Source organism: Delphinapterus leucas, chromosome 17 (genome assembly GCF_059928025.1).
Source record: "Delphinapterus leucas isolate spDelLeu-1000000601 "Yukka" chromosome 17, BTC_Dleu_Yukka2, whole genome shotgun sequence".
NCBI lineage: Eukaryota > Metazoa > Chordata > Mammalia > Artiodactyla > Monodontidae > Delphinapterus > Delphinapterus leucas.
In genome coordinates this window covers 83,713,572-83,734,467 of record NC_143145.1, presented here as the reverse complement: position 1 = coordinate 83,734,467, position 20,896 = coordinate 83,713,572, and the positions used below count along the sequence as shown (strand labels likewise).

General features: G+C 45.2%; 1 protein-coding gene across 1 annotated transcript in view; it reads right to left on the bottom strand.

Annotated features, from left to right (window-relative positions):
* The window catches only part of ST18 (ST18 C2H2C-type zinc finger transcription factor), a 65,475-nt gene that overhangs the window by 3,457 nt on the left and 41,122 nt on the right, over nt 1-20,896 (bottom strand). Inside the window, exons 10-16 of the mRNA XM_022556834.2 lie at nt 16,926-16,988; nt 16,115-16,183; nt 12,353-12,415; nt 12,171-12,251; nt 11,050-11,271; nt 5,139-5,227; nt 1,914-2,017 (exon numbers count right to left, since the gene is read on the bottom strand). Of these exons, the coding sequence (XP_022412542.2) occupies nt 1,914-2,017; nt 5,139-5,227; nt 11,050-11,271; nt 12,171-12,251; nt 12,353-12,415; nt 16,115-16,183; nt 16,926-16,988 (691 nt within the window). The remainder of the gene's footprint in view (nt 1-1,913; nt 2,018-5,138; nt 5,228-11,049; nt 11,272-12,170; nt 12,252-12,352; nt 12,416-16,114; nt 16,184-16,925; nt 16,989-20,896) is intronic.

The following is a 20,896-nucleotide window of genomic DNA, read 5'->3' as shown; positions in this document are numbered from 1 at the left end:
AGGGGCGGCCCTGCACCCGGCTGGGCACCACCCAATCTCTTGCTGACCTGTCTTCACCCCACCTACCCACGCGGGTCTCTTCAAACGTCAGGCAGATCGTAGGTCAAATATGATCGTGTTAACCCTTGGCTCTAAACCCCGTAATGGTTCTGCGTTCATTCAGAATAAAAACCAACATCTTAAAAAGGGCCTGGGAAGCCCTGTGTGTCCCCGGGGACCCACCTCCTATAACCCCCAGGTCACTGACCTGTAGCCACGCTCACTCTGCTATTTCTCCAAACGCTGGGCCTTCTCAAGGGTTAGGGGCTTGGCACTGGCTGTTTCTCCTGTTGCAAACACTCCTCCCCCTTCCTGTTTGGCTAATGGCCTCAGCTCCTCGAGTCTGGCCACATGTTTCCTTCTTCCTGTGGCTGAGCCCCGCTCTCCTCTCTGTATCGAACCCTGGCTGCTTCTCCCCATGCCCTGCCCTCGTGTGATGTAGTTTATCGCTTCTGATTTTTTGTTATTGTTTACCTCCCCTTCTAGACTGTAAGCTCCATGAGGGCAAGGCCTTTGCTTTCTTCACTAATGTTCTCAAGACAAGTTCTCATGATTGCGAAAACCACGCGTGATGCTCTCTTTGTAGCTTGGATTGCTATTAATGGAAGATTATGACAGTGGTCACGCAGAAACCTGCTTTTCAGATGGACTGAAAGCTTCTGTTTTAGGCCCTTGTGAGTGAAGACTTCTGAGAGTCAGTAACCTCAGTGGCCCAAACCCCACGTTTCAGGAAAGGAGAAAAGGGAGAAAGACACTTCAACTTAACTTTGTCTCATTCTTTTCCTTCTGATTTATTGCAATAGAGTTATTGTGAGTGTTTTTAAAAATCCTGGACTGGAGAGTTCCCTGGTGGTCCAGTGGTTAGGACTCGGTGCTCTCATTGCTGGGGCCCGAGTCCGATCTCTGGTCGGGGAGCTAAGATCCCACAAGCCTTGGGGCACGGCCAAAAAAAAACAGACAAACAAAAAAAGACAAAAAACGAATCCTGGACTGACCTTTTAATTTCCTCGTGGGTAAATTTAATCAGGGGCTGGGGCAGACCCAGGAGAATGCAGAATTGAGAAATTGCTTGAATTTTCAATAAAGAATGTCAGGAAAATCTGGGAAAAGATCCATTTCTATCAAAGACTGACTCATTCAGAGGTGTTCTAGAAAAATTAAATTTAAAAAGTTGCATTGTTTTACTTGAATTTCCAATAAAACTAAGGCCTCCCATATCTTCTCATGACGGTTTTTCTAAAGCACCACATACTCCAGAGGCTCTGCAATTATAGGAAGATCGTCTTACTTGCTGATAAAGCCTTTGGTGAACCCAGGGCAAAAACGTGAGCAATTTGGCCTACAGCTGCCAAACCAGTGATCGTCCAGCGTGATCCATGTATTCAAGCCTTCACAAGGATCGTGTGTTCATTGCAAAAGATCCGTATGTTTTTCTTAAAATTTATTTTATTTATTTATTTTTGGCTGTGTTGGGTCTTCGTTGCTGCGTGCGGGCTTTCTCTAGCTGCAGCGAGCGGGGGTTACTCTTTGTTGCGGTGCGCGGGCTTCTCTTGTTGTGGAGCTCGGGCTCTAGGCACACGGGCTCAGTAGTTGTGGTGCACAGGCTTAGTTGCTCCACAGCATGTGGGATCTTCCCGGACCAGGGCTCGAACCCGTGTCCCCTGCATTGGCAGGCGGACTCTTAACCACTGCGCCACCAGGGATGTCTGGTAAGTTTGTTTTTTATCATAGGGTTTAATAGTTCAATGTGTTCCCTCCATTTAGGACTATGATTACCTAAAGATAACTCATTGCTCTCCTGCCTTCTCCTTTCGTCCATCCCTTCCCTCACTGCTTCCTCCCTTCCTTCTTCCTTTTTTTTTTTTTTTTTTTACCTGCGTCTGGAGTTTCATCATATCTGCTTCAATTTTAAGGTTGGACTCATTGAGTTCCTTTATTTCTTCATCCAAATGCCTAATTTCTTCATCACTCTCTATACCTGTAAAAAGTCAGACTCTTTTAGTTCAAACAGAAAATAAGAGACTGAGACAAATCTGAGCCCTTTTACACTGAGTTTGTGGTTTGCTAAGTGAAAATGAGATTTTAATCTATAACGTTGAATTTTTACCCATATTCAAGATTCTTAAAAAGCGGGTTCAAAGAGTTGCAGGATTTTCTTCCTTAGTAAGAAATGCCCCAGCGTTTAATGTAGGTCTGCTGTGTTCCAGGTCTGCTGCTGGACCCTGTGGGGCAGGTGTCATCACCCTTCCTTCCCCCCACAAAGGCCAGAGCTTCACAGAGGTTAAAGGAGGCCACGGTGACCCCTGACGGGGCCGCATCACCTGCCCCGGGGCCAAAGGAAGGGGCAGAGCCTGCCTGAGCTCCAAAGCCCGGGCATTCTCTCTTGTGCGATGCTGCCAGGACAGGAAGACCCGGATGGTGCTGACTAACGACCAAACGTATGGGGTCTTATGAGCCATTATTAGAGGCAGAGGGGGGTCCTGGCAGGTGGGTTCGAGCCCAGGGACACACAGCTCGGCTTCTCCCCGGGCCAGGATCAGAAGCAAATGGCGTCCGGGGAGAGTGTGGCTTTGGAGTTTGAACGCTGCCTGGCTCCTGTTCCTGAACTTGCGTCACTTACTTCACGTCCTTGTGCTTCAGTAAAACGTTGTGAGAATCAACGCAATAAAACATAAAGTGCTGAACATACAACGGGTTCTCAATGCGCGGGAGTTATTTTCCCATCATTCTTTTAGAGAAGGAATATGAATACATTTAAGGATTTAAAAAGCTGGGAAGAGGAGCTCATGATCAGGATGCCAGAAGCAGGATTTAAGGTCATTTCAACAGTCCAGAATGATGACTCTAAGCCAAGAGATGACAATTCAGTGGGATAAATGCGAATGCCAGCATTTAGATTTAGGGAGACCAATGCGTGAGCAGAGCCGACAATCTGTGCGAAACAGCTCTAGGCTCTGGTACTTTCCTGGGTCGCTGCTCTGGAGCACAGTTCATCACCTACTGAAGGTGGACCTCACATGCTCCACGGCCCAGCAACGCCGTTCCTAGGCACACACCTGAGACAAACCTACAGCAGCAGGATGTGTAAGGTGCACTTGGTATATTCTTCACGGAAGCACAACCTGGAAACAAGCTACTCTTTTTAAGAGTCACACACGGATTTAAAAGATGGAGTGATGCTTTCAGAGAAATAAAGTAACAACAGGTCACAGTCCCCCGCTTGGTTCTACCCATGTGCTTAAGATGCCATCAGATAAAATCCCCAAAGCAAAGTAATTGTTTTGCCTTTGTTTCCCAGATGCGTCAGGATGGTCTTCGAAGGAAACAACACACGCCTGAGATAATGCTGGTGAGAACTCAAGAAAAGTACTCAAGAATCAGAGGGACACAGGAAGATCCAAAATAGACCTCAGCTCAGCCACTGTGTATATTAACTGTGGTCGGGGGTTGACACTAGGAAGGCATGTAGAGAAACAGAGATAGAGATGCTAAATTAAACCATGTGGATTCTCCACAAAAATACCATTCTGAGGGTACAGCAGAATTTAAGGATTCAAACATAGGTGCCCAAAACTTGAAATTTGATAGAGGGCTTATACCAGGAGCACACACACACACACACACACACATGCGCGCGTGTAGGCTCATACAAAAAACTATCATTTTCAGGACTGAAGCGCAAAAGTTCAGCCAGTGCACCCTAATTGATCAAAAGTCTCATCGCTTGGCTTTCTCTGCTGGAGATCCTTATTAAAAAGTAAGGTAAACCTAAGACATGGACACCACTAAATTAATTAAATCAGCCTGATTTTTAAAACAATTAGCATTCTGCAACACCACATTTACACTTTTATTTTCTCACAGCAATTAAAACTCCAACTGAAAAATCAGTAGAGTTGGGGTGGGTTCTGCACAACTCCAAAATCTTAGATATTTTTCTGAGAACTAGAAGACAGAATTTTCCCTGAACTCTGTTCTCTGAAGACCTGAGCATAAATGAGAGCAGAAAGGCATTTTGTCCAGTAGCAAAAGAACATTACATACCTGTTTGTCATGCTGTGTTTATATTCCTTTTTATGTATTAAAAAAAAATTGTCCTGCTCTAGACTGATCTTTCAACCTACAAGTTTCTGGAAAAATAACACACCAGTCAACACGCACATCTGAAGGCGGCTAATTCCGAATTTGACTCTCTTTTCTTGTGACCTAAGTCATCTTCTCATGATACCACTTGTGTTCACAAGCCTGAGTATTCCCAGGAAACTTTATTCTTCAAGCACCCTTTGTCACATGTCGCCATGCTCTGCTAACTGCCCTAATCACATCACCTGTGAATCTGACCCCCAAGGGTGACAGATGCAGCATGTTCCACTCTCTCATCATCCCTATGAAAAATCAAATATGGAAATTTTACCCTTATAACATGATACTGCCAAACATTTTAAATTGATACCTGAAAAAGAAGTTTTGCCCCTTCTTTTTTCTCAAAGATGGCTAAAGTATTCCTTATTTGTATCTTTTATTTAAGTTTTGGGTTTCACTTAAATCTCAACACATTTTGAAATAGCTCACCGAGCTCCACTCTCTGTGCTGTATGTCACTAGAGGCCACTAGAGGTCACAACAAGGTCACTAGGCTATTCTCTGAAAACATCACACAGTATACAAATATACATATTTCAGCATTTTAACATTGTCATCAGGAACTCTAGCCCCCATGACCTAATACATTACAGCAAACAAGCCCCCTTCCCCACCTACAGGTGACCAACGAGTTCACACCAGGACTCTGGCCTGTCCTTCGAAATAGCTCTTGGTCCCTATGATGAAAGTGATGGAACTCTGATATATCAGAGCCATTTCCAAACCAACTAGTCACCCCCATGTCACTTGCAATCAAGGGGAAAAAAAAAAAAAAGTAAGGAAAGAAACCCAAGAGATTGTTCTTTAGAGAAAGTTATAGTTTAGTTCAAATTTGAGGAAAGCTTCCTTCTTGCCTAGTCAAATAGCACTTCCCGCACGGAGGATGGTTTAGACACAGGACCCGCCGGAGACCAGGGTCCAGACCTCGGGGGTGGCCGCCCCGCCCTGCCCTCTTACCTCCGGATGCTTTGACCTTGATGGTCATTAGTTCTTCAGAGACCTTGCCCTTCTTGATGGCTTGTGCATTGAGAGGACATCCAGATAAGCTGTGAAAAGAGAAATTATACCGATGTGTGAAACACATATTACTTCTTACAAAAATTAAAATTTTGTACTCAGTACTTACTCTTTAAGTCTTTGCCTGCCTACTCATTACATTACAACCTGTAGTCTGTGCAGAACGCAGCAATATCTATTGAAACAAAAGCAAAAGCCCTCAAATAAAGTGTTTTGTGTTTTTTTCTCAGATCAAAATACAAATAGCTACTGTTGATAACTATCACTGAATTAATTTTGTTAAAATGTTACCACTTTGCACTCATGTAAGGGCCTTTTTTAGTAGTGGTTACTTTATTCACTGTAAATGTAAAACGGTATGTATACATTTTGTATAAGATTTGTTCCAGATTAGTCAAAAATGCCATGAATAATAAATCTAGTTCTTCCTGTCTGTATACACACTGTCATTTGATCTTTACAGAATGACTCAAATTGATACAAGCCCAAAATAATATCCCTCCCCTCCCCCCCCCCCCCCACTTCATGGCAAATCCAGTTTGGGTAGGGGAAAGTTTCGAATTTATTCTTTAACTTGTAAACATCATTTTTCATTAAAGAATCTCTACCTGAAAGGAACAGAAAAGGCAGGGCTGTAGGTGTATTTAAGCAGCCTCACTGCCCAGGCAGTGCGCTGCCCGGCAGGCTCTTTATACGCTTTTCCTGAAGAGCCACACCCTTCACACCTGCGTCCTTCCTATAATGTCATCTGTTTTGTTTAAATTACACCAAAATGATAATGACAACAGTGAATGATACTTGTTTCCTGTAGCACATGATGAGATGATTTTGTTGCTCTATGCAGCCATTAATTCTTTTGTCATTTGGTTATATTTTTGGAGATACCATTTTTAAATAAAATTAAAAATGATAATTAGCCATTGAAAATATTTTTTCCCAGAGAAATTTGGTTACAATTCATGCATGAAAGAATCATTTTCCATCCAAAGATTGGAACACTTGGCAGAGTGAAAGGAGAATATTTCTGAAACAAAGCCCTTAATAAATGTTTGCAGAATGAATATTTTTCTTAATAATTTAAAATTGTTCTATATTAAGATTATATGAAATAAAACAATAATAGATATGTAATACTACATATAAAAGGAAGGCTCTGTGGGTTGCCAAGATTTGATAAATTATGAAATATTTTACACAGGAAAAGAAAATAATGGAAAAGCACAAACTGAACTTTGAACCTGACTTTTCTATTTTGGAAGCTGCTCACTAAAAAGAGTGGCCTTTATAAGCTACATTATCTTCTTTTTTTTTTCCTGGAAAGTTTGTACAAGTCTGTCTTGTCTTCTGTCACATATTGTGTTCTGACAAATGGTTACAAACGGGAGTAATGGTTGGCTGGTAAACTGGATTTTAAAAGTCACCTGTGGGAGATTTGTAACAAGATGGATGTTAATACCTCCCAAGAACTTCTGTCTCTCCCGTCAAGGGTCTGCACTGTTTAGACAACACAGGGTGAGCGTCCAGGGGGGACAGCCGTGTGGAATGCTAGTGAAACTCCACAACCATGTGCGTTAGAACCGAGTACAGTTAAGTGACGGGAGGGAGGCTTTGGTCTAAAAAATGCCACTGGATGGGCTTCCCTGGTGGCACAGTGGTTGAGAGTCCGCCTGCCGATGCAGGGGCCACGGGTCCGTGCCCCGGTCCGGGAGGATGCCCCGTGCCGCGGAGCGGCTGGGCCCGTGAGCCGTGGTCGCTAAGCCTGCGCGTCTGGGGCCTGTGCTCCGCGGTGGGAGAGGCCACAGCAGTAAGAGGCCCGCGTGCCACAAAAAAAAAAAAAAAAAGTAAAAAATGCCACTGGATGTTCTGTACCTCCCAATGTGGTTGTATCTTCCAGGATATAAAACAAATCCTAAATTTAAGAAAACTGGGGCAAGAAAATATTTTTAATGTCCTCTTTCCTTTTGAGGATGCCACATCCTCCACAAGGCTCAGCCTTGCCGCTCAGGAAAACAGGGAGGTTGGCTGGGCATCCCCTTTGGGGTTCGGGCTCCGTATTGTAAGGCAGGAGAAACATGCTTTATACGGCTTGGACCAAATTCACAATTCTATGAAGGCAGGGAAAGACAATTTTTTTTTAAAGATTAAAAAAAAATTTTTTTAAATTTATTTATTTTTAAAATTTATTCATTTATATATATATTTTTGATTGCATTGGGTCTTTGTTGCTGCGTGCAGGCTTTCTCTAGTTGCAGTGAGTGGGGGCTACTCTTTGTTGCGCTGCGCGGGCTTCTCATTGCGGTGGCTTCTCTTGTTGCGGAGCACGGGCTCTAGGCACGCGGGCTTCAGTAGTTGTGGCTCACGGGCTCAGTAGTTGTGGCTCGTGGGCTCTAGAGTGCAGGCTCAGTAGTTGTGGCGCACGGGCTTTGTTGCTCCGTGGCATGTGGGATCTTCCCGGACCAGGGCTCGAACCCGTGTCTCCTGTATTGGCAGGTGGAGTCTTAACCACTGCGCCGCCAGGGAAGCCCCAGGGGAAGGCAATTTAAAACTATATCTTCATCTGCCCTGTTACAGTAAAACAGCAGGTGACAAATCTGTGTGGTGGACATCATTGTTTATAATATGCTAGTAAACCTCAATAAAATTATAGTTATGGTGTGGCACTAAATGAGTTCTATTAGTCACAGGACTTCTGGTTTTAAAGCTGCAGACATCCATAATGATGTGTATTTAATATAATATCATTTGTCTTCTCAGTTGCTATTCTTTCAAAGTGGAAGTCTGTAACATGAAGTCTTAAAGAAAGGTTTTAAAGTAATTAGTATGTAAACAAAATGCTGATGTAATGCACAGGTAATTGTTCTCAGCCATCCTCTAAGGTAACTTTTGTAATTATTCCCATTTTGCTGAATCTTAAATGGGAAAAGTTACAGAACTTGCTTTAGAGGACGGCTGAGGAAAGTCTGCACGAGTGCCTCGTGGTCGGGAGGATCCAGGAAACACCAGGGATGGGCTGGTACCCAGCTCGGGAGAGGGGCTCTGGGGCCCCGATGCTGTGAGCTGTGCAGGAGAGGGGCAATCCCTGAACTTCCCTGTGCTCTGATTCTTCTGTCAACTGAGGGTCACCGCAGTCCCTGTAGCTTACAGGGTTTGTAAGGGTTTAAAGGGATAAGCCATGTGAGGAACTCAGAACAGGCTGTCTGCTGGGACAGAGCAGCCTGGAATAGCAGTTGGCCTTTGGCAGTGACGGGAAAGAGAACAGAACAAGTCAGGACGTCAGGGTTGAGAAGAGGACAGATAAAGGTGTATCGTAGGTCAGTACGTGTGATTCCAGCATGTCATTCCTACTTTAATGAATTATTGCATAGCTACATATATATTAATATAATTGTACAAAAGGGAAAGGAAATAGTCTGTGCTGAACACCTACTATGTACCAGGCAATAAGCCAGGTATTTTATTATCTTATTTGTTTAAATGCTACACATAGTAAAGAAAAGCATTCCACCCCAAAGAGAATACCCCAGGTTAAATTTGGGCTCTTAAATCCTTTGAGTAGCAAGAGTGAAAAACAGTGAAATCTGAATTATTTATTTGTCTGAATTCTTAACTGTTTTTCTTCTCCTAGAAAATAGTATCTCTGCATTAATACTGCAGCCCATATTTTTGAACTCATAATTTCCTTTTCTTATTATGAAATAAGTAGTAATGTACACAGATACATACAACGTGTATTTGCAGTTGAAAGAATGCCCTTGAGGGGCATACCTTGAATTTACCTTCAAACACAGAACGCGCTTTGAAGCTTCACCTGCCCCATAGCAATAGCTGTGTCCTGTCCCGCAGAGACAGCCATTAACTCCAACTGCAGATGAAAAATTACCTAGTTTTTTAAAACGTGATTTTGCTACACGTTTTTTCACTTTGTGGGACAGAATCCCACCACACGTATCCCTCAGCACTCTGTCTCACTCAACACCTGCTCCAAGTCCGCCCGCGGTGCCTTTGCATCCACACGGATCCGAGGCCCTGCAGGTGGAGCCACTCCTGTGCCCTGCGCTGCGGGGCCAAGGTGGCGGGCAGGCGGTCCCCAGCCTGGAGCCGGGAAGCCGGGAAGACGACACGTCCGTCTCCATCTCCGGGTGCAGGAGAACCTCTGGGACTGAGCCTGGACGCCTGGCGGCTGGACAGCAGGGCACCCTCACCAGCTCCCTTACATCTGAGGCATCAGCTTCCTGACATGGTTCTACCAATTCCTCTTCCACTTACAGCTCTGAGGGTCCCTGCAGCTCTACACCCTCACCAGGCCTGGCGTCATCATGTAAAACCACTCCAGGATTTTTCAAGAGAAATCTGTGTTCTAACTGAGGGATGCACTCGCCACAATCCAGCATTAGTATTTCATTATCGATGTCAACATGGATATGACAGGGTCCGTGGTGAGAAAGCACAGCTGCTGTGCAGCTACGAGGCTCACTTGATGTGTGACTGTCCTTCCTGGATGGGAAACGACGGTACAGACCCAGAAGAAAACAACGTGCACTATTGTGAACGTGATCAGGCATCTGAGAACCATCAAAAAATAAACCACCTAAAGAGATCAGGTTTCCTCCATAAGCAGGTGTAGCTCTTGGAAAACTTCATCTCCTGACACCGTTGGTGTGCACCTCAAAAACGGAACCAGCTTTGCACTGCTGGCATCCTGCCCATAAGCAGAGCTTCAGGACTCGCGAAGCTTTGTTAGATCCTAAATCTGCATCGTGTGCCACAGCCCCACGACCAGAGATGTGTGCAGTGAACCTTCTAGCCCCGCTCCTTATTTTGTTTTTTGGCCGTGCCGCTTGGCTTGTGGGATCTTAGTTCCCTGACCAGGGATCGAAACTGCACCCTTGGCAGTGAAAGCGTGGAGTCCTAAGCACTGGACCGCCAGGGAATTCCGCTAGCTCCTCTCCTTGATGGAGAATGTGGACAAAAGCCTGGTTTAAGATCAGTGCTCCTGACAAAGAGCCTGGTTGACATACATGCCACTCAATGATGAAGGAACTGAGTCCTTGTGAAGCTAGAAAGAGTTTTCTAAATCTCTCTTGTCTGAAGGAACTGAGTCCTTGTGAAGCTAGAAAGAGTTTTCTAAGTCTCTCTTGTCCTCCGTGTACTTAGTAATCGCTGTGTCCTTTTCTTTCTGGCCGCTGGGGATGACTCACAGCTTCCCAGCTGCAAAATAACTACCATTTGGTCTGAAATGGAGCCAGCTGACGAGCAGAAGGGCATGACATAAACACGTAAAGTGAAAGTTTACGATCACATAACAGAAGTGAGGAGCTATCACCACTTAGAACTGAAGTGAACCACTGACAGAACCATTAAAAAAAGCAGCACAAGCAATATTTTAGAACAAAAAAACCACAAGCACAGTTTCGCAAGTGGTTGAAAATCGTGCAGTGAATTTCAGAAATAGAGAAAATAACATTTTCCATCCTTCAAACTGGTCAAATATCTATCTGGCAAGACTCATTACTTGGACATCTAAGGTGCTATGATTAATGACCTTGAGGGGGTCTCTCCCCTCCCCCGGACAATCCAGGTGACAAACAATCACAGCAACCACACATTAAGAAGCAAAGCGGGGCTTCCCTGGTGGCGCAGGGGCTGGGAGTCCGCCTGCCGATGCAGGGGCCACGGGTTCGTGCCCCAGTCCGGGAAGATCCCACATGCCGCGGAGCGGCTGGGCCCGTGAGCCATGGCCGCTGAGCCTGCGCGTCCGGAGCCTGTGCTCCGCAACGGGAGAGGCCACAGCAGTGAGAGGCCCGCGTACCGCAAAAAAAAAAAAAAAAAAAAAAAAAGCAGCAAAGCTTACCTCCTGTGGGTGACAAACACGTTGTTCACGTGGCCCAGCCCATTGCAGCCAGGCAGCGGGCAGTGGGGAAGTTCCTGTTTGTTCAGCTTCCAGGAGAGGGGGGCCCCATTGAGAGGGTTCTCCTTCTGTCTCTTGGCGGCCAGGGGACAGCCAGAAGCCGTGCGGTGGGATGTGTATTTACCTGATATGTGACCTTGGCCATCACACCCGATCACAGGGCATCTGGAGAGACACAGCACAGTCGTTAGCAGCTGGGAGAGACGAGATAAGCCAGGTGAAGCACTGAGGCGAGCGAACGAGGAAGTGGTGGTGAGAGCAGACCACACAGGGGGCAAGTGGGGAAACGACGGCGTCTACCAGATGCCTTCCAACCAGGGAGACAGCAGTGCTGGCAGCAGTGATGGCCCTCAGGCTCCCAGCTAAGCAACCGTCATGCATTATCTCACGTGAACCTCACTGCTCACCTGGTGGGCAGAGACGCTGTTACCCCACTTTAGAGGGGCAGAGAATGACTTCTAGAGCTCAGGGGACTTGCCACCAGTTTAGAAGGAGTGGAGTCAAGTGTGTGGCCACACTTCTCAGCTCCAGAAACAGCCAGGGAAGCCCTTGGTTACGGGTTACGTTGCCTCCAAACAAAGACCAAGGGTCTAACGTGTCAACTGGCTCTCCCTCATCACAGAGTCCCTGGCTCAGAGAACGGGAGTTCTGATTTCCAAATGCCTAAATATTGCACGTTGTCGAGCAAGCCTCTGTACATTTCTGCACCTGTGTCTGCATCTGTCACCCAAGACCTGAAGCATGTTTCTCAGAGGAGGGAGCTCGCTTTAGATAAAATTGCGCCTTGAGTTTCAGGGGAGCCCACAGCCATGTGTGTCACACTAGGGCATGTCCACGAGGCTGCTTTCCTTTAAAACCGCTGGGCAAGGACTTTCCTTTGCACCATCGGAGACCCGTGTGAGCACCACTGGGGAGGGCGAGGTGTTCTGCAGCCTCCGAGCTGCCATGCTGCTCCCAGGGCCTCGTGATGAACAAGACACGCAGTTGCCTCCCAACCGAAGTCCCCCTGTTTGTCCCACAAGTGGCCTCTGCCCTGATGCTGCCGCCTCAGCCGTCACACTTACTTGAGTTCAGGGTCTTCTTTATCTTCCTTCGTAGGGGTCACCTTGACACCACCTTTCCTGGCACGAGGGCAGCCGGACAGGCTGAAATACGGACCCAACAAAGAACAAAACAGAAGCATGTGATCTCACGGGCGCGGCTGCCACCGCTCTGATTTCCATCTCGGGCATGGGGTCAGTCTTACCTTCGGTGGGAGGCATAGTTTCCGGTCACGTGCCCCGAACCGTCACAGCCTGGAGTGGGACACCTGGAAGACACGAGAGCGGAGCTGGGGCCGCATAGGAGTGGTAGGGGGTCATGACAAATCACACAGAGACGAGCAGTCAAACAGAATGAGCTGATTTGTGGGACTCTTTGCTTGTACAGAACTGGTTTTTGGCTAAGAATCCTTTTTTAAAAAAATTAATTTCTTTTTAATTTATTTATTTTTGGCTGTGTTGGGTCTTTGTTGCTGTGTGTGGGCTTTCTCTAGTTGTGGCGAGCGGGGTCTACTCTTCGTTGCGGTGCGCGGGCTTCTCATTGCAGTGGCTGCTCTTGTTGCGGAGCACGGGCTCTAGGCGCACGGGCTTCAGTAGTTGCGGCACATGGGCTCAGTAGTTGTGGCTCGCGGGCTCTAGTGGGCAGGTTCAGTAGTTGTGGCGCACGGGCTTAGTTGCTCCGCGGCATGTGGGATCTTCCTGGACCAGGGCTCGAACCCGTGTCCCCTGCATTGGCAGGTGATTCTTAACCACTGCGCCACCAGAGAAGCCCTAAGAATCCATTTTTAAAGGAAATATTAAGATGTGTTAACTACTGTCCAATGCTTGGAAGACACCATATTCATTGTCATCCTGCATTCTTTTTTCCTTCTTTTTAAGCCTTATATTTTTAATTGAAGTGTAGTTGATTTCCAATGTTGTGTTAGTTTCAGGTGTATAGCAGAGTGATTCAGTTATATATATATATATGTATATACATATATATATACGTAAAATTTTTCAGATTCTTTTCCCTTATGGGTTATTACAAGTCTCGAGTATAGTTCCTTGTGCTACACAATAGGTCCCTGTTGTTAAACCTTATTTTGGAAGGAATCTGAAATTCGACCCACAATTTACCGCTGGGCTTCTGTCTACATCATGCAAAGTTCTTATCTTTTGCTTAAGAAAAAAGAGTTTCCAAATTGTTTCTGTGTGTAATTTATTTCCTTTGATTTGCTCCAACACCATGATAATCCCTTACATTCAGATGGACAACAGTGGTGGATGGGACAACCAGAGACCTGGTGGATTAATGCACCTGCCAAAGAACCTAGGACATTTGCACCTGATCTGTTCTGCCTCAGGGTCCACCTTAAGAGGTCTTGTGGAAACTCTACCAATAGCTCTGACTGACAGTCAACCGTTAAATTTAGAGTCAGGGGAGTGAAGGCGGAAGAAGATTCCAATTTTACTTAGAATGCTAATTAGGAACAGGGTTTAAAATACACTTGAATGCAAAAATATACAGAGATTCTCACTCTTTTGTTGCCTTAAAAAATGCCAGATACTAATACAAACGCAGAGGTGGGCTTCCCTGATGGCACAGTGGTTAAGAGTCTGCCTGCCAATGCAGGGGACACGGGTTTGATCCCTGGTCTGGAAAATCCCACATGCCGTGGGGCAACTAAGCCCGTGTGCCACAACTACTGAGCCTGTGCTCTAGAGCCCGTGAGCCACAACTACTGAGCCCACGAGCCACAACTACTGAGGCGGCGAGCCACAACTGCTGAGTCTGCACTCTAGAGCCCATAAGCCACAACTACTGAGCCTGCACGCCACAACTACTGAAGGCTGCACGCCTAGAGCCCGTGCTCTGCAACGAGAGGCCACCGCAATGAGAAGCCCACGCACTGCAACGAAGAGTAGCCCCCGCTCGCCACAACTAGAGAAAGCTCACACGCAGCAACAAAGACCCAACACAGCCAAAAGTAAAAAAGTATAAATAAAATAAATAAATAAATAAATTTATAAAAAAATAAAACGCAGAGGCTGTCATAAAATATTTGCTTTCCTGAAACTTCTTGTAGACAAGGTCATTGTGATTATTTCACTTGTATGCCCACCCGGGTTCAGATTTCTACTCAAACAAGAGTTTGAGAAAGATAATAATCCAAAGAAGAATGTGAACACTATTCCTTTTCTTAAACTCCAACCCACTGAACTTTCACAGAAATTCTTCTATATTCAATCTTGAGGCGGAACATAGGGAGTGAATGCTTTTCTCGAAGGAAATATGAAATCTGCATACATCTCTTCAAGCTAACCAGAGAACCCTGCAATGATTCTCTAACCAAACATTTAGAGATTTAATACATATTCTATACTGTAAGAAAGGCTCAGATGCTATTAATATTTTTATTAAAATAGTGGTTTACTAGCACATTGCAATTCTGGAAAAGTCTATGCCAAAAAAACCTTGTTTTGAAATTCTCCCTGAATATCCAAACAAGAGGTCAATGAAATGTCCCCTTTTCTTTCTGTACAGAAAAAAACCACAAAGATGTTACTTATTAGGTGGCTGTATAAAGCAGGTAAGTACTGAACATTGCTATAGAACCACTCAATCTACATGTTTTCAATGTATTATCAACATTTTCTTCTAGAAATAATGTTTAGAGAAAATACTTAGGAGAACTGATAGCTATTTTTAAGATACGGCAATATAGAAGTTCAGAGCAACTGAGTAAGACTGAGTATGCCTAGCCCTTCTCTCCTTTCAATCTGCTAATAAGTCTCCACTTCACATCCTTACATTTCAGTCTAGAAAGATGGTAGCCAATAAAATGACTTCTAGAATCTACACTGACACAATCAATTGTACACTCGCTTTGTATATTTTAGAGTTGTCTTTACTGTTCATGGTACTAAAATTCTGAATTTTTATACCTGTTTAATATCACATCTTGTTTCATAAACTTTTTTTGGATAATTTTTAGATAAATTTTAAACAAGTTAAAAAATGGAAATACTAGCAAAATATTAAGAAGATATATTCTCTGAAATTTTACCTGTAATTTAGACACCAAGTGTTAATTCTACTATTTACACAAATATTATTTTATCACTAGACTTAGTAACACTGATTTTTCCTAAAATATTATGTGCAAATGCATTTTGCTAATTTTGTTTAATGTTATTCTTCATCTTTTCTGAATGTATGCCTTATATTTTTAAAGGGTAAATAGTGGATTATAACTTTTTATTAGTCTACAAGTATTATAACCACACATGAAAATAACAAGTGAGAAGTTTGGGATAAAAGAAGATAATAGTAGGAAAAATCAAATCAATCAACGTAAGTTAATATACGTGTGACTTTGAGATCCTGTAGACAAGGTGAAAATGAGCCAGAATTGTATGTCGCCCCCAAAAGTGAAAGGCTGTCATATGATTCAAAATGCCCACAAGGTAAAGTACTGCGCAGTTTTCCTAAACTCAGATGATGAAAATGCTGGCCGTACCCTCCAAGTCTGATTAGTATACACGTTCTGAAGGTAACAGAGAAAAGGTGTCGTAGGTGTTCAACATCATTGCTTTTAACATTTTTTTTTTTTTTGCGGTACGCGGGCCTCTCACTGTCGTGGGCTCTCCCGTTGCGGAGCACAGGCTCCGGACGCGCAGGCTCAGCAGCCATGGCTCATGGGCCCGGCCGCTCCGCGGCATGTGGGATCTTCCCGGACCGGGGCACGAACCCGCGTCCCCTGCATCGGCAGGCGGACTCTCAACCACTGCGCCACCAGGGAAGCCCAACGTCATTGCTTTTAAAAACATTGTAAAATACAAACCCTCCAAGTCCAGCTAATTAACTAAACTAAATTACAGTGATTTGGTTTTAGCTGTTTGAGTTTTTGGTGGGAGAGCGCGTGGTCATAATTTACTTAGGTGCCGTCTGCCCCTGGTTAGGGCCACCCTGGCCGGACACTTACTTGAGTTCCTGAGAGTTGGCCGCCATGAGGGATTTCAGAGTCTTATCTGCCAAAGGACATCCAGAGACACTGAAGAGGGAGGAGAAAGCAAAAACAGAGACACACGCACTGACACACGCAGGCCCGACTTGGGGGCAGCCTGAGCTGGTGAACACATGTTCAATCCACCGACGGGCTTTGGGAAAAAGTCTGAACCTGTCTTTGCTGCTCTAGCCAGACCGGGCTTTGGGTACCTTGACTACTTGTCACAGACTCTGGTTTGCTATTTACCAAACCAGGGGCTTTAGCCCAGAGAGACCCCCGGCTCCAGTGATGACTGACCCAGAGAACCCTCCCTCTGCATCCCGAGGGATGGTGCTCAGAAGTTAAGGCCCTGCCCAGAGGGACAGCGAATCACATGGGTGACACAGGTGGGAGGAAGGGCCGAGCACAGCCTCTGCACTACTGTCCCTCCAACCCTTTACTGAAGCCTCCCACAGCGTAAAAGGTCAGTTCAGGTCACTGCTGTCCTACCTGGGTTTCACTTGAGTCCTAAAGCTAGACAGGACCCGAGCCTGACATGAACTCTAACTTCTGGGTTGTAGCCTGGATCATAGGATCAGAAAACCGTTATTGACCAGAGAAGTACACTTTCTTTACAATATCAGTAAAAAGACTGAAGACTTAGCTTTATTTCTGAAAAACGAAACAAACCAAAACCCCAACTAACTCAGTCTCCAACTCCCGATCGAGATATCTTTCTAGAGAGGGTGAGGGTGAGTCCTTACGGAGGACAGATGCAGAACGCCTAAGTGAGAGGGTGGGGAGCTACCTGCGATGAGATGCATAGTTGCCTGTGACGTGCCCGCTCCCGTCGCATCCTGGCGTTGGACAGCTGGGTCAATAAAAACATAGAATCAGGGTCAGGTGCATTCACGGATGCACTTGCTCTGACTGGGTATGAGGTAGCTTCTCTTTTCAAGACCAGTTAACACATATGGGACGTGAAGAAGCTAATGAACTAAAGATGTAGATTATATAAGGACCAGCAGACGAGACAAGAGGGAACTGCCATGATCCTGAGTTATTAGTTTCCAGGATCACATCAGCTCTCTGATTCAGACGATGGAGGACAGTGATGCTAAAATACGTGTCCTGGTAATGGATGTGAGTGAATCAACAGTCAGTGGTGTTCTATTTCTTTGAAAATATGAGTTATAAAACATAAATATTAAAAACCCATGCTTCACCATGATAGCGGCTCTTAGGTACCAATTATATCACAGATTTCAGAAAGAAATTTTTGTGACTTTTTTTAAAGAAAAAGATAACGTAGTAACTTCATAAGCATGTTAGAAAACACCTGAAAAAGAAGATCTTTGAAAATACTACATATGGCTAAAATGTAAACTGACATTTTAGATGGGACAGTTCTGATAGTACAGAAATAGTTACGAAGTTTAGTTAATAAAGCTTGTGATCAGTTTCATTCAAAGTTTTGAACCCAGCAAAGACAATGAGGAATTAACCACCTAAGCGGTAGGCTCTCCAGGCTGTCTGCCCAAGACCGGAGTCTGTCCCGGGCACTTCATTTATCTCAGAAGCTGGTCATGTTCTGCACATCTTATGTGTGTTTTAAAAATAATGCAAGTGGATAGTTATCCTGAGCAGTTCTGCTGCCAGAGTTAACAGATTCCTTGGTTTCTGAGCCCTTTATTTCCCTCTGACGCTGCTTGAAAGTTGCTGGTGTGAGGTAAGCAGATTGACCCCGGCCCACTCGGTGGTCTTTGTGTCAATAATCAGGGACATCAGCTACGTCACTAGTGCTTTCTGATGTTTTCGGCACCCTGCCTAACGTGAAGGCTCACCCACGTGTGGAACGCAGACTCTGCCTCTTTAAAGGGGCATTTGGGAATAGATTGATGACATCCAAGATTTCTGAAATGTCACCTTCTCAGTATTTTTTTTCCCCCTGTGAGCTACTTTCCAATCATTCTCAGGTACTCTAAAGAAACTGTAAGAGTTAGAACATCTTCATCTCTCAGAGAGATGTTTGATTTCCGGAGCTTGATCCGAGCTGAACCAGCCAGCTCTTTGCCCACCACTTTCCTAGCTGGAACATCAGAAAGGAAAATGCGGAAGCTACAAATATATGTAAACAAGTAAAGAAAAAAAAGAACAACGACTAACGTCTGAGCTGAGTTATCTTGCAAGTGCCATTCACCCGCTAAACAGAGAAAAAATCTTTTCTGATAATTACACAGCTGGAATATTCAGAGCGTGAGAGATGGGTTACAGTGCCCTGGGAATTCCTACTTTGGAAATACATCGCCACCTGGTGTGCCAAAATAGCTTTGCATTTATTTTATTTTACTTTAAATTTTATTTCTATTTTTAAATTATGCCTATTAATACTGCCAGAAGAGGCAAAGTGCCAGTGATTTTTTAAACCAGACAGTTATAAATTACTTAGGAAGTATAATGATAAACTGTGCATTTAAATAGTGGCTATTTTGTTTCAGCTCTGTGGTATAAAGAGGTCAAGGAATAAAGCCAAGATTGCAGGGGGCGAGGTAGTGGGAAAAGGTCCTGTTTTGGATCCGATCTTCAATGAGAAATCTTGTACAATAACATGTGCAGATCCCAGGTGGGTGATGTATTCTGGGAAGATTTGCAGATGAGGGTATCACAACTTAGAGAAAGGAAACTAGCTAGTTCCCTCGGTAAGTGGCACTCGAACTCTAAGCAAATCCATGTTGATCAATGACATCAAAAAGTCCTATTTTAGCGGAACAGTTTCTGGGAAGCAGTTAAGGTGCATTTATCTCTTAGAAACATAAAACAAAGCATAATAAGGACAGGGTGAAACTGTAAAGCAGTGAGACGTTTACAGAACCAGTGTGTGACACAGGTGTGTAGAAGTACGTGGTACCCACCCAAGCGCTCCCCTGTTCCGAAATGAGCGGAAAACCACGAGGCCTCTAGAGAGTCAATTTCCTAGGAATTCATGATTATATTCCAAAAATTGTTCACCATCTTTTTGGAGCCCTTTCTCTTTGCACCAATGAGAAGTGCCCATTACAAAATAATCACACTTAATTTTTCTGTCTAAAATGGTGATGCAGGTTAATTATCAGTTCTTTACATTTCATTTAGCTTGGAACGACTCTGGAAATTTCCAAAATCTACCCTCAAAGGATAAACATTGGCCCTTTTGGAAGATATCTGAGATAATATGCAGACACAAAATGCATACAAAGATTTTAGAAACTTGACTCGCAGGCCCATGGCAGCCTTGACATGGCTGTGCCAGGGCACCTCCCGGAGGGTGCTGTGCTTGGTGACGTGCAGCTCTGGTATGCGGGCCCTACATCATCAGGAAATGTTAACCTCCTAAGAGAACATCATGCTCGAGGCAGCAATGTCCGCCCACGAAATCCTTAAGGAATGCAGCATAATCGATTATTTAAAAATCACTCGACCATAAAAAGAAACGAAATTGAGTTATCTGTAGTGAGGTGGATGGACCTAGCGGCTGTCAGACAGAGTGAAGTAAGTCAGAAAGAGAAAAACAAATACCATATGCTAACACACATATATGGAATCTAAAAAAAAAAATGGTCATAAGAACCTAGGGGCAGGACAGGAATAAAGACGCAGACGTAGAGAATGGACTTGAGGACACGGGGAGGGGAATGGGTAAGCTGAGACGAAGTGAGAGAGTGGCATGGACATATATACACTTCCAAACGTAAGATAGATAGCTAGTGGGAAGCAGCCGCATAGCACAGGGAGATCAGCTCGGTGCTTTGTGACCACCTAGAGGGGCGGGAGGGAGACGCAAGAGGGAGGGGATATGGGGATATATGTATACATATAGCTGATTCACTTTGTTACACAGCAGAAACTAACGCACCATTGTAAAGCAATTACACTCCAATAAAGATATTAAAAAAAAAATCACTTGAGTGTGGACAGGACAGACTGATGCTGGACTGGGGTCTTCTGATCGACAGCTTGTGTGTGCAGGGCCTGTGCAGCGTCTGAGGTGTGTCCCTGTCACTGGGGAAACGAGCGGCAGTGCAGTGGTACCAGGGGCCCACGCGGGGACGTGGAAGAAGCAACCTCAGTGGCTGGAAGAGCCTGCCCTCCTGGGAAAGGGGGCGGGAGCAGCGGGGCTGGGAAGGGGGGACCACAACAGCCGGGAAGGCCTCTCGGGTGGGTGACACGTGGGGGAACAGCTGAGGGAGGGGAGGACGGGCCCGCAGAGATCGGTGGGCAGAGCATTCTACTCAGGACAGGGTGCTTAATCTATTGTATTAGAAAAACGTAAACGTACTTTTCTGCTGGGGGACTCAGAAGAGGGTACAGATGCCAGCGCCTAAGTGCAAGGGTCCCTCTCTGCTAGAAACTCTCATTAGCTGGCAGCTTTAACTGTACTGGGTGAGAATATGCATGAAGGTTTAATCACTTTCCCGTGGAAAAGATTTTCTTGCATGTCACTCACTCACTCCCGGCAACCAACCCCCCGGGGCTACACTATCGTCTGAGGATATAAACGCCCCAAAGCCACGGTTCCCGCCTTGCCTTTGCCTGAAAGCCCCTCCCCTCCCTGTGCCCTCTCCCCCTCCCTCAACGTCGACCCTGATGTCTCCATGCCCCCGCACAGTGGTGACCGGAAGACGAGGAGAAGGCGGTCAGGACGGCCTGTGTCCTGGCGATGGCCCGGGCGAACTCACACCCGTAAGCGAGCTGTGTGCGCCACACTCTGACCTCCAACAGCCCCCGGTCAGAGATCTTCGG